Genomic DNA, 14,813 nt, shown 5'->3' with positions numbered 1-14,813 from the left:
ATATGATATCAACTTTAAAAAACCATCAAAAAAATTAAAAAAAGAAAAATTTGTTATATACAATTAGATTTGAAACCACTCTTTTATTATGATTAATGGTCTGTAAATGGTTTTTAAAGTTATAAACCACTGAATAATCTTTCCACTTACTACTTTCAATTTACTATGAGTATCTTTATTTTGACTTTGGTGATGAATACTTCTTGCACAACCTTTAATAGGCATACTTGTTTACCTTAATTGAAATGCTGTTTATAAATTCTGAAATATCTTTAATTTCTTTACACATGTCCAAGTTAATTTCAAAGTTAATTAAAAAACATTATCATGCAATTTTCTTTGATATTTATTTAAACAATCTTTAAAAGAAACTATATAAATGATCTTTCATCATCAGTAAATTCAAAATCTTTCAGTTTTTTATACATTGAATATTTTCTTTGAATATATAGTTATACAGAAAAATTGTTGCTAAACTTATAGTTTTGACAAGTTCATAGAAATCTTCTGGTTATTTCTTTATTTACATCTTTTACCTAGACCAACTGTTTTTATAATTGTTTAAAAAGGTTTGTTTTTATTAATGATTCTAACATGATCATTAATAATTATGTTTATTCTTCTTGTGGATTTTTGGGGGAATGTATAATAAAACTGTAATTAATTATTCTTTTTTTGCATCTTTTGATGTATTAAAAACAACACACACAGATATTTGTGCATTAAAACATTAACAGTTAACCAAATAAAGTATAAACAAATAGGTTAACTTAGTTCAGTACAGTAGCGGATGTCTCTCATACAGTCACAAGGAAGGAGAAAGGAACAGACAGAACATTTTAAAGTTTTGCTGGAATTTCAGAGGAGCCCTTATTTTATATGTTCAAGATAGAAATTAATATCTAAATTGAATCTGTAAAGTCTATGCTAACACCCCAGAAGCAGACACATTCTCCAAGATAAACATGGGAGGAGCTATTAAACAGGGTGCTTCAAAAAGAGCTTTACAACTTTGAAATTTTATATAAATGTATTCAAAGAAAGTTACAGTTTTAGTGTTGTTTTAAAGGTAAACACATCAAGTTTTGACTTGCATAGTTCGCTAGTGCAGAATTGTACAATTGTGTTGCAACAAGCTCTAGCGGAAGTTACATTAAAGATGGCTGCCTTTACTGGATCTGCTAGCAGTGTGTTTTGATTTAAGAATCAAAATCGGCAACAATAGTTTAGCTTAATTTTCATACCAAGTACGCTAAAGATCCTCCAAGTAGGGCTACAATCTATGTGTGGCATAAATGTTTTGTTGAAAAGGGGTGCTCAGTAAAACAAGAAGTTGTCAGGTCGTCCAAGCACATTCGTTGAGCAAATGAGATGAAGTTTTGTCAATAGCCCAACAAAATCAACCTGACGTGAATATCGTAGGCTGTAAGTCCCACACACAATGGTTTGGCATGCATTGATAAAACTTTTGCATTTGAAACCATACCGATTGTTGCTTTTACAAGCAATTAAAAAACTGAGAAGAATTTCTGTGTGGGTATGTTAAAGCGAGTGGATGATGAATATTTCTTGGACAACATTACCTTTTCTGACGAGTCAACTTTTTACTCAAGTAACAAGGTAGGATTTGGGGCAGTGAAAATCCACATAAAAATTGCAACATGCTCATGTAACTCTAAGCTGGACAAAAAGAAAATTTGTGGCTCCTTTTTTCCACAGAGATTCATTAAAGAGATAGTGTACCTGGATATGTTGCAACAATTTTTGATACCACAGATCTATGAGGATGACCGAGAAAGAAATATTTACTTCAAACAAAATGGCGCACCGCCACACTATCTGACTGATGTCCTTGAATTTCTCAACAAGCATTAAGTCTTTAAGCATATTGGATGTTTAATTTTGTAAAGTACTAAAAATTTAAATTTTTTACACCAATTTAATTGAGGAGGATTTGTTTATTTACCTAGCCTGGCATCTGCTTGTCCAAACACGCAAACCGCCAGACTGCAGAACCAACGTCGCCCTTGTAATGACAGTTCCCATTAACTTTCTATCTGTTGCAGGGAGAGAGGTAGATATGGAACTAGGATTTATCTCATTTACCATTTCTAGCATGAAGATAATCTAGTAACATTTCAGTAGAATTAAGGAAAAAACATTATGAATGATGGTGGCATTGTACATGATGGTGTAGAAAGCCAAAAATGTTGAATGACACCCACAAAAATTGCCAAATGGCTTAGGCTTTGACATTTATCGAACTGATCCTTGAATTTGACATTTGGATATCTTTAAACTTTTGACGCAATTCACGCACAACACCATCATTTATGTTTTTTCCATTAACACAGCACATTCACCAATGGTGCCACTATTCCCTTCTGATTGCAGGAAATGAATAATATTCCTAAACTGACATTTGTTGGCAGAACCAAGAAACATCTCATCATTTCCGGTATAAGGAGGAAATCCTTATTAAGTTCATACAATATTTCAAAACAATCGTTTATATGGTTTTGCGTTGTAAAAGCCTTGTTTTTCATACTGTATTGTGGGAAAGAACGAATCGTTGAAGCACATTTGTGTTTGTTTCTCCGTTTCCCTAAGCCACTGTTAAAATGGCATATTACTAGTTTTGAGTATCTTATGTGATAACATTCACAGCTTTATTCGATAAGATGGGTTTTATAATAGTGTTTAAACAATATTTCCAATGCATTAAATAGTTTAAATTTGTCAAATTGGTACAATCTGGAGCAAAATTTTGATATTACTTTTTTCTTTGCTATCTGAATCACTAATGATCAAGCACAGTTATAAAATTTAAATTGTAATGAAGTGTTTCTGCCTCTTTGATGAACTTCAACTGAAATGTCAACAGCTGTTGGTGACAATTAAATTTGGATCATGAAACATAAATATTACATTTGTTTCCGAATTCTAAAATATTCCACGTAACTTTTCAGATCTTTCTCAGTATATAAATCTTTCTCAGATTTTAATGCATATTTTTTAAAATTATCCAACCGTTCTCAAGATTAGTGCTTAGCAACATGTTTAGCAATTCATTTTTATTTATATGATAACATTGTAAAGTGACAAAATTATCTAAATTTGACACATCAGAAACATACTTTACCTTTTTCAGGGCTGTCTCAGTTTCATTAAAAGCTTTGTATTTTGCATTAAATTTGTCTATCTCTGTAACACACACCATAATGATATAACGGCTATTTACATCCCTAGCTCTCCCTTTTGATTGGATATAACTACGGAAATCTGATACCCCATCAAACATGACAACAAAGTTACACTTTTGTATGTCAACACCTTCTTCAACAACATTGCTTGCTATCAGCACATTTAGTTCTCCTTGGTTGAATCTGGAACAAATATTTATCACATTAGTCACTGAAATGTATAAAGCAGGAGTTTCAGACCTTTTCTATTTGCAGATACTGCTTTTGCACTGGATAGTGAATGTTCTGTTACTAATATCACACAATAACTAATATTGCATAGATAACTTTACTTCTTTTATGGATCTAAAAACGTGTATAAATATTGAGAAATGTTTTAAAATTCAAATTTAGTTTTGTATTTGTAGTTATACAACAATGTGTTTTGAACAACAAGTTTATACATTTACAAAGCTTGAACTTACTAACTATAAGAACAAAAACAGAAAAAATTAAATGAAGATTTTTACAAAATTATAAGTGTATAAATTCAGTTAAAAAAGCATTAATTTAGTTATTATTTTATTAATTATTGAAGTACTTAAGTCCTTAGCACAACATATCAGGGAGGGGATATATCAGTGTAGTAAACTTTACTCCAAATTAGTACATTTGCTCACAATCAATGTCTACGAGGTACGAGGCTGGTTGGGATGGGAGACCTTTGTCTTGAAGGTGGAATAAATCATGCAGTCTCTTAATATTCTTTTAAATATCCTTTAATGTTGTTATCATTATATTAGCGTCTTAATTGGCATCAGCCTCTCTTTCAGATGGGATTGAGAATGATGTACTCTCCTTGTCTTGTGTTGCAGCTTCTAAAGGGGAGACAGCGCAAGATGAGGAGGTCACCTTCCCTTATCATTATCCCAGTGACAATGGAAGAAAACCTTTTCCCACTTTTGGTTTGATCCTGAAACTGAGGGTATTCAGTGTCTTTAATGGAGCCTTCTGGGAACAAGAGGACGACCAATCGTATATACCCTTATCTTTCTACTCGGGTCACTGCGAAGATGGACTGCAAATACTCTTTTCTCGTGGGAACAAAATGGAAGAAGAAAAAACAACAAACTACTCCAAAACTCAAGAGGTATGTGGTATTCAAATTGAAGAACTACCAATTGAGAATCTAAGACTGTCTGAGATGTCCCCAATGGAAGGAGATGGACTACTCTTTTCAGAAGGTGAAGTTCAACCAGAAGGGCTAAAAAAGGAGTCTTTAGAGGCGCACTAAGAAGACGGAGAATAGAAAAGGCCATTGCAAGAGATGAGCTGTTAATCCCCAGGAAGGAGACAGAGGAGGTGGGAAGAGAAGACCTAGCCCTTGTAAAACCACGTAATGAAGCCGGTTCCTCAAAAGAGAACTTGGATGTTGTGGTTCCAGAGCAAAGTGAAATTTCCTCCAAATCTGTGGACAAAAACAACAGCAAACCCCTAGATATGCAGGTGTGAAGAGGCCGTGATCGGCTGACATCCAAGGAGCTAGCAAAGGGGGAGAGGGAAAAAGGAAAGGGGAATGATGGAGATGTTACCAAGAAGACACCCAAAATATATATCAAAAAGATCTATGTAGAGAAGCAGACCATTGTCCGGCACCAATAACCAGAGGCCAAAGTAACAATCGAGGAAGCCAACACCTTGAAGAAAGTGCTGGGTAAACGTGCCTTCAAAAGCAAAATGTAAGAATGTGCAATTGTCATGTTGAAGATTGAGTGATAGTGGTTAGTTACGTCAATGCAGAAACCAAAGAGTATCTTGAAAAATTAGTATGGTGGCTGAAAGATCGTCAGGTGACTGCAGTTAAAAGCCTGTCAAGCCTGTTCAACGGTTAGCTTGCTTGGGGACAATTGGTGCCATGAAAAGCACACCAACCACTGCTATGGAAGTAGTGCTAAACCTCCCACATCTTTATATAATTGTCGTAGGGGAGGGTAGAATTGTTGCCAACAGAATGCAGTGCAATGGGAACTGGCATTATCACTATGCTAGAAAGCATTCCATGATCTTTGAGATTCAAAAACTGGACATTCAAGAGATGATGTCTAACAGAATATCATAGGTTACGGACATGGAAAAACCATTTCAGGTCAACATTGTTGGAAGAGATGAATGGAGAACCTGCTTACATGAAGAAGGCTCTGATCTGGTACACAGACTGGTCGAAGACTGAAGGGTACTGGGGCAGGTATTTGGGGAGACAGACCTAAAGCCAGATCAAGCTTTAGCCTAGGAAAAACTAGTAATTGTTTCAGGCTGAAGTCACTGCCCTTGCGAAATGTGTGAGAATTAATGTGGAAAGAGACTATAAAGGCAAAACCATCTACATTAACTTGGATAGCAGGGCTGCTCTGCAGGCCTTGGCCAACCATGACTGCATCTCAAAGACAGTGTGGGAATGCCATATGGCCATGAAATAACTAGCAAAAACCAATAAAGTTATTCTAAAATGGTTGCCAGGGCACAGAGGAATAACAGATAATGAGGGGGCAGATAGTTGCACTAACTTAGGAGCCAATTGTCCTCTTATTGGTCCTGAACCAATATGTGGAGTTTCCTACAGCTTAGCACGGAGATCGGTTGCCAAGTGGGTGTTTTATAAACACCAAAAACATGGAAAAGTACTGAGGAGAACAGCCAAAGCGGTCGCTCAATGGACTATCAAGGAACATTGTAGTAGATAACCCTAGAATGAGTAAAACGGAGATTAAAATGACTGGTTTTATTACAGGACAATGGATATTCAGAAGCTACACGAATATAATTGGTATTCATGTTCAGGAAACCATGTACAGGAAATGTGGTGAGGCTGATGAAACAGCTGAGCACGTCATATTCGAATGTCCAACATTAAAGAGCAAACGCTCAAGGTCCCTTGGTTTCCTTAGGCATACTGAAGAGGGATTGGAGCAGGTAAGCATTGTACAGAAGATTTCATGGTTTTGTAAAGGCCTGGGATTTGACATAGCTTAAACCTGGAAGAGGGTTTAAAATAAGCTGGATGGCTGAAAGGCAATTAACAGGTTTAGGAGACCTGGTCCTGTTATAAAAAAATAAATATATAAAAATGTGGTTATTATAAATAAAATCTATAATATGAACCTCGACATCACTTGGCAATTTGTTAAACCCTTTCAATGCCAGACCTTATCACTAGAGCATGAACAAGAACTGTATTAACATTTTGGTGGCACACAAATTTAATAAATAGTTTCCTTTAATTCAGTACTTACAAGTTGTTGTAATAAAAGAGATTTAAAAATAAATAATTAATTACTTATATGATATCCTGAGGTAAGGTGACAAACCAAACATACAATAAACACAAAAAGAACACAATCCTATTAATACAACTGAATGAATTAAAGTGAATACTTACTGGTTCATAACTTTTCTATTGTGATCCCTTTGTAAATAATTCTCTCTTGTATCTTTGAATGGGTTACCAACATTGTAACCCACAATAAAATTGCTTTTAATATGCTTCAGACGAGGATCAACCGCTGAGGCTCTCTGAAATATTATTTCATAAATAAATCCTGGGTAATAAAGCTAATGGTACCCATCATACCACTAAAATCCAAATCAGAAGTTTACTTTAGGCAGTGATAAATTTTCTGAAACCTCCACCTAGTTCTATGGGTGATAAATACTATACAAGGTCATCCAAAAGTTAGTGAACACCACTGTCATTTCTAGACGTTTTGACCAATGGAAATAAGAATTTGGGGACCTCTATAGGTTAATGAGACTTACTTTTAGGATATCACACAATTACATACAATTATTTATGCCGCCACCTTAGACATGTAACATATTCTTGAAAATAGTTTTCAAATTCACCCTTCTCTACCTAAAAACTTCCCAATACTGATTTTCATTCAAATCCGCCAAAAACTTACTGTGGGACGAAGGAAAACTCCATTTAGCAGCCGCCACCTTGAAATTGTGATAGACAGCAACTTCCGGTTAGCACCTGATTGTTTCTTCTTTTTATTCTCTTTCCAACAATATCCCATACATGGGGGATTGCCACTTGAAAATTTTGAGTTAGGGGCGACCTCCTAACATTTTTGATAATCCAAAAAGTAGGTCTCATCAAACTACAAAGATTCCGAAATATTTATTTCAATTGGTAAAACTGTCTAGAAATGACTGATTTTTGGATGAATCAGTAAAAAAAAATACACAACTACAGTTTGGTGAGTGCAAAAGAAAATATGGCTTAGATTTTATAATCAATCAATCAATCAATCAAAATCAAAATCCTTTATTGCTCAAAATAACATTTTCATGCATTAGCAACGTCATTAAAGTATACACACAGGGCTAGCTTAACTAACTTATACAGTGTTACATGTTATGCTAAGTATACATCAAAGAAAAAAAACAAAACTATATTTAGTCTACTATTTACAATTTATGCAAAAAATCCTGGACACTGTAAAAGGAACCGTCGATGAGGAACTGTTTTAAGTTATTTTTGAACAAGGTTAAAGAACAATCCACCTTTAAAGCATCTGGAAGTGAGTTGAAAAGTTTAATGCAGTTGTAAGTTACGTGTTTTTGAAAAAAAGAAGTAGAATGTTGTGGAACTGGAATGTTAAGCCGGGTTCTAAGTGAATAATCTGAATTGGTGTTAGCTAGTGTCATAAAGTATTCATTCTTTTTAAAAAAAACTAAAGATTCATAAATAAATATGCTTGGGAAAGTAAGAATGTTGTTGTTTTTAAATACATTTCTACAAGATTGATGCCTACTTAGCCCAAAAATAATCCGCAAAGCTTGCTTCTGCAATTTAAAAATGAAATTGGTTCTGCAGTTCCTTCCCCAAATGGGAACTGCGTAAACAAGATGAGAATAAAAGCAGCCATAGTACAAAGTTAGTAGTAGTTGTGAATTAGCGAAAGAAGCCAATTTTCTCAGTGCAAACAAACACGAACTTAGTTTTTTTACTATTTTATTGATATGCAATTCAAATGTCAGGTTGCAGTCAAGTTGAAGACCTAAAAAGCTCACTGAGTCCACACATGATACCATGCACTCCCCTAGCATTACCTGTAAGTTGTCCACAAAACTACGTCTAAGTGTGAAATTCAGAATATGGGTCTTGTCTGTGTTCACAATCATGCCATTTGAGGTAAACCATTGAAGAAGAGCATTGGATTCAACAAAACCATTGATCTCTAAATCCACTTGATTGTGAGCTGTGACCAAAAGAGATGTATCATCGGCAAAAATACAAAGATCTGACTTTTTGGTGCAATGTCTAATATCGTTAATAAATACCAAGAAGAGAAGAGGACCTAACACGGACCCTTGGGGAACTCCCATTTTAATGACCAGATCATTAGAACACTTTCTTCTTAAAATACCCTGGCTGTCCACAAAACTGATTTCAACTCGCTGAGATCGACCGCAAAGATACGATGCTATCCAATCATGAGCTTCACCTCTGACGCCCAGCCTCTGTAGTTTACTTAACAGTAACGAATGGTCAACTAAATCAAACGCTTTGCTTAAATCGACGAAAAGGCCCATAGCACACATTTTTTTATCCAGAGCAGTAACTACTTTGTCAATAAAACAGAACATTGCGTCAAGAGTACCTTTTTGTTTTTGAAACCCAAACTGATTACGGAACAAAATATTGTGCTTGTCAAAGTGTGATAAAAGTCTAATTGAAAAAATTTTTTTCAAACACCTTTGAAAATGTGGAGAGAATTGAGATCGGCCTATAGTTGTTACACTGCTCATTGCTAGCCTTTTTATAAAGAGGCTTTACAATCGCAACTTTTAGAAGTGAAGGAAATGAACCAGACAATAAAGAAAAATTTATCAAATGAACTAGTGGCTTTGTAAGTAAATCTATACATTGCTCCAGAAGTTTGGACGATACTTCGTCAAAACCTACAGAACTACTTGGCTTTAAGGATAGAACAACATTCTTTAACTCAGTCTCATCAGTAGGGAACAGAAACAGCGAAGAACTCACTGAAAGTTTGTTAGACAAAAGATCCTGAGCCATGCTGGTCTTAGCATTTAACTTCTCCCCCAGGCTTACAAAATAGTCATTAAAGACATTTGCCTTAACAAAAGGTTCATCCACAGGAGTTCCAGTTGAATCCAAGATTCTTCCAATTAAGTTCGTTTTTGAACTACTCCGATTCGTATTTTCATTTATGATGCTCCACATCGCTTTAGGTTTGGATTGAGCATTTAGAACATACCCTAAAACCTTCTCAGATTTGGCTGAACGAACTGAAGCTCTAAAATCTTTCTTTAGTTTTAAATAAACCTGCCTTCTATGGTCAAGATAATCAAGATCTCTGGTCTGTCTGTGTAAAGATAACAGCTGCCGTCTTACGCTCAATAAACTGTCATCAAGAACAATCTTACATGTAGGCTTTCGATTAATAATTTTTTTCCTGCGAATAGGAAACGCCAAATCCATATAGTATAGCAAAATTGAAGAAAAGGCCTTATACTTACCGTCAAGTGTTGTCGAAGAAAAAACATCGTCCCAAGTTTCATTATTTAAAAAATTACTAAATGTGGACACATTGATGGCACTAAAATCGCGCTCAAGCTTAAACTTAACTTCAGAATGCATATATTCAAACAATATTTGTATTGAAATGGGGATAAACAAACAGATATAATGAAAAATAATAAAGTACATTCAATAATAAGAATGAGAAGAATAAAACATCATGAATAGTACATCATACTTTATGTTTATAATATGTACTCTATTAAAGCTGAATCCAATGAAAATTATAGAGAGTTTATGTTAACTATGAGGTATTTTAGTTAATCAAATAGACTGCAGCAGTAATATTTCACAAATATTTTCTACAATTGTGGTTATTTTTCTGAAAAATTATCTACATTACTAAAAGAATTTAATTTTGTATGGCGATTTTAAAGATTTGCACTCCACTGAGTCCGACATTGCGAATTTCCCATTCCGCTCCAGAACAGGACTCAGTTTGGCATAAGGTTATATAATATAATACTTAGTCTCAGTTCTACATCGTCTAAATTCATATTATTTTATACATATTCATTTCAGTCATTTTTAAACATCTATTTATACTTTATAATCTAATTTACAGAATTTTTTTATGTAATTCGTGCTTCTAAAGGTAGCTGATGTTTGGTTTATAAGTACAATGTCACAAAATGTGTTGTGCAATCTACAGTGTTGTATTGTGTGTTGTGTGGCAGTGTTTGTTTGGGTTTAATTTGTTGGCATTTCTTTGAAAATATAAATGTGTTGGGATAAATATACACTGTATTTGTGCCTTACAGATATATCATAATAGTTATTTGTAATCAAATGTTGTGAAATGGTGAATTGAGAACTTTTGGATGATGCCCACTCTCCTAATTGATCTGGAAAGCTGGAAGAGTGTAATTTTGGAGCATTTTTTTTATGTTATGCTCTTCAAATATTTCTGCCGCTTGCACCTTTAGACAGTCAGTGACAGCATCTTTGAGTTCATAGTCATCATTGAAACACTGAGAGTCATATGTACAAAGAAATGATCATGTGCATCACTCAGAGCCAGTCTGAGCACTAAGCTCTAGGGTTGATCGTTAAAAATGTCCCTTTTAAATTCTCAGAGAAGGTCTGTGGTTTGCCAAGAAAAGTGAGGTAGAAAATTGTGCCAACAAATTTCACTGGAATTCAGTAATCTATGACCCTTCTTTGTTGTTTTAATGTCTCATAATACACTTCTGAATTGGTGGTTGTTCCATAAATTCCACCAATAATGCACCTTTTATACTCCAGAAGATTGTTGCCATAAGCTTCCTGCCAAAAGTCTTGACTGGCTTTTGTTCAGACGTATGGATCTCTAAAGTTTTGACTGCTCTTTAGTTTCAGGATTCATATACTTAATCCATGCTTCACCAGTCATTAAGGAATACAACCTTCATTAGCGAAATGCATAAGCAATTCCAAAGGAGATGCCATTCCCTGTGTTTTATGATCTTCAAAAAGAATTTTGGTACCTATCGAGCACCTACTTAAGGAGACCTAACCGCTATGTTACCACCCTAAACAAAATAGTAATGGAAATTTATCTGAAAGCTCGGAAATTGTGAACCATCGTTATTCTTTACATGTTTCTTTGATTTTATCAAAAAGTTCATCACTCACTATTGAAGGTCTGCCACTCCTTTCTTTGTCATAGATGTTTGCTTGTCTACTTTAAAACAAATGAACCCATTTATGTACAATCCCTTCACCCATAACATTTGGTCTATTAACATCACAAAGTTTTCTAGGAATAGCTGCTGCGAATATTGTTTTGCTCAGGGTGGCCTCTTAAAACCTCTTCTCAAATTCCAGGTTTTTTTCCCGGTCGAACATTTACGATTATCTAGTCTATTTTCTAACCAAATAGACAATTGTAGTACTGTATTTAATCTTTATCTCAAGTGAAACGATGACGGTTTATCGTCACTAGCAGTATTTGCAAGAAATACCACAAATCTGCGGTGCTCTAGCATTTCGTCACTAGAGATGTGCCAGAAATTTGGTGACGATTTATTGCTATCACCTATTTTAAGCTACTTAGTTTTTATCTCTGTGTCTTACAATGTGTTGACATAACACTGTGTATACCTAATAACCTACCTTTCTGTGATGTTTAGAAAATACATGTATCCTATTCAGAAATACAAAGAAAACAAATAAATACCAACACAGCGCTACCGTGAGGCAGTATTGCGGGTCAAAGGTCTAGCTGTGGATGAACTTTCGGTACGAGACAATGATTTCGCCGGTACACAAGGTTGGTTTAGTACAATCAACAAATAAACCAAATACTTTCATCTGAACTCTACTTAATTAATTTATCTTTTGTAGGGGGGGAGAGGGAAACCTAAGAATACGTTACTTCAAAGGAATTTGCAGAGATTCAGGCAAAAGAATATATTTAAAATTCCAAGTCATTTTTTCTTTTTAAATAATAGAAATGGTAGGTCGTAAAACGAGCTTCCAGAATATATTACATTTACGTAAAAATGTATGGATGTACATTTATAGACAATATATTTATTTACAACTATGACGCAAAGTACGACGTAAGGATAAAATATGAATTAGCGATCATCTGTTTACTATCAAGGAACTGAAGTCTGGGTATAGAACCAGGAGGCACGCTAGCGTTGAAAAATATAGACACAGAAAAAACGAATTTCAATTAAAATATTAGTTATAAATTACGTTTTTCTGTAGCTATATATTTCTAAATAGTTTTATACACAAATAACTACAAAAACATGTTTCACTTAACGGTAATATGAGTACTACCGATCGTTTTTGTCCACGAATAGACAGTGCAGAATCAGTCAGTTAGATTACAGTCAAGGACTACAAAACAACAAGACATATTTCCTCATGCACGTTGGACTATTTGGTTTGAACAGTTAGAATCGTCCGAACGATCGTCAAGTGTGCGAAGAAGTCGTTCCGGTAAATAGTTGACTGGAGAACTGACGGGATTTCCAGCCGTCGTCAAACCAATACCGCTCTGACAATGAAAACTGATGAGCGTTGCTGATTCGATCGGCCGGTCGTTTGCCGTTTGTAGACTGGCAACAAAATTAAGTTGCGTTTATACTGGCAAGTAAAGTTGCGAGAGAATTTGCACAACTACTGCAGCATAATGTGAACAATATAAGCAATTTTACTCACGAGAACTATCGCAAATACTTGCTTGTACAGTAGTGTATCGCTGGTTGTTCCGGGAGTCAAGTCTGTTCACACATGACAGTGATGTCTCGGCAATGATTGTAATTGAAATTTTAATAGCTGACACTGTTCTCCAGTTCTTGTAACCAACTGTCCGACACTGATTGCGGCAGTGCTCGCAAGAGCTCTTGCACCCGTTTAGAATAGCGATGTTTAGTTGAAACATCTTATTAACCTGACATTCTGGTGTACTCAAAAACCCGGACTGCACCTCTTATCAAACCGTCAAACAGTATATTAATCAACGAACCAAACTCTGAGACCTGAATAATATTGAAGCACAAAAAAACCATTTGTATCGAGGTCACTACCGCTCTGCCGTGTTACCGTTTAAAGCATATTACTCGTTTAGTGCCGAAGTCCAAAACGATCGGTCGGCTGATTTTAATTGTCCAATGCATTGTTACTTATTTTGGGGGGGGAGAGGCTTGCCACGGCACAGGACAAAAATAAATTACTACACCAGTAGAGGTAACCTTAGATCAACCGGCGTCAGCTGTAGCTCACGAGCTACGTCACGTAAAATACGATATTTGGTGATTAATCAGTTTTTTATTCAAGAAGCTGTCAAATTATGTCTTGATTCTATAAATTCATGGAAACAGAAAAATTATTTTTCAAATTTTCCTGGTTCTCAGAAAAATTCCCGGCTTATTCCCGGTCCGTTAAATTCCTGGCTTATTCCCGGTTTCCCGGTTGGGTGGCCACCCTGAGAGGTATTCTCATTGTTTTATCATATGCACAATGGTTCGGGCTGCACCTCTTATCAAACGTCAAACATTATATTAATCAACGAACAGAACTCTGAAACCTGTTTATAACATTATACATTTTAGGCCTGTACTACGAGCCACGTCGCGTAAAATACAATGTTTCGTGATTAATCAGTTCTTGATTCAAGAAGCTGTCAAATTATGTCTTAATTTTACAAGTTTTGGAGACGAAAAAATTATTTGTGAAATTTTTCCCGGTCCTTAGAAAAATTCCCGGCTTATTCCCGGTTGAATGGCCACCCTGTTGCTGTAAAACAACTAATTACAGCATGCAATTCCCATTTGGCGGGATACTCAAATGCAGCATACACTTTGCAAAGCTATAGAAAACACACACACGAGCACTGGTATGACTTTGTAACTGCCACGGCTAGATGCTGAATGACCTGCCGAGTGCACCAGTGTTTGAGTGAGAGCAATATCTCCACTACCACCAAACAGCAATTACTTTTGGTAGTCCTCGTACATAAAAAGATTTAGATTGACTTAGTTTGAAAAAGTACATAATTAAAAATTTTCTATGAATATTACGGTATCGTTCGGTTGAAAATCAAGCAGTAAAATATAAATATGGAATTAGGATAGGTTCATGGTAAAAAAAAAATAATTTCTGACATGGCCAACTGCTCAGTCAATTTTTTATCAAATTGCATATTTGGATTAATGAAAGAGACAATGTTTATCCACAATGATTCACAAAGCTTTATCTTTGTTGCAGAGCATGTGAGTAGGGAGACAGTTTCTCCAAACAAAGTTTTTATCAAAAACTGTCACGTTTGGCACAAAACGCCTATTTTATCAAAAACGCTTGACACAAACAGACTTAAATAAACTGCTTTACCATTTAAGGAGGTATTTAGATGAAGGACTCAAACTTCTTTCTGATTGCTTTTAAGGGTGGAAAAATTATATTAACATTAAAACATATTTGTGAAACCAAGCAAATGTTATGACGACATCAAGCAATTGAAATATAATAATGACGTTATACTTCGTCAAACCCCCTACTCAACCTCTCAATGGTGCTTATTGTTG

General features: G+C 35.1%; 1 protein-coding gene across 2 annotated transcripts in view; it reads right to left on the bottom strand.

The window, feature by feature from the left end:
• Positions 1-14,813, bottom strand: part of LOC124360694 (endoribonuclease Dicer-like) — a 137,054-nt gene that overhangs the window by 112,425 nt on the left and 9,816 nt on the right. For both annotated transcript variants that reach the window (XM_046814522.1, XM_046814523.1), the window contains exons 5-6: positions 6,619-6,752; positions 3,143-3,386 (exon numbers count right to left, since the gene is read on the bottom strand). In XM_046814522.1, coding sequence (XP_046670478.1) covers positions 3,143-3,386; positions 6,619-6,752 — 378 coding nt within the window. The remainder of the gene's footprint in view (positions 1-3,142; positions 3,387-6,618; positions 6,753-14,813) is intronic.

Source organism: Homalodisca vitripennis, chromosome 4 (assembly GCF_021130785.1).
Source record: "Homalodisca vitripennis isolate AUS2020 chromosome 4, UT_GWSS_2.1, whole genome shotgun sequence".
Taxonomy (NCBI): Eukaryota; Metazoa; Arthropoda; class Insecta; order Hemiptera; family Cicadellidae; genus Homalodisca; species Homalodisca vitripennis.
The sequence above is the reverse complement of the archived record's forward strand: the minus strand, read 5'-3'. Positions and strand labels throughout refer to the sequence as shown.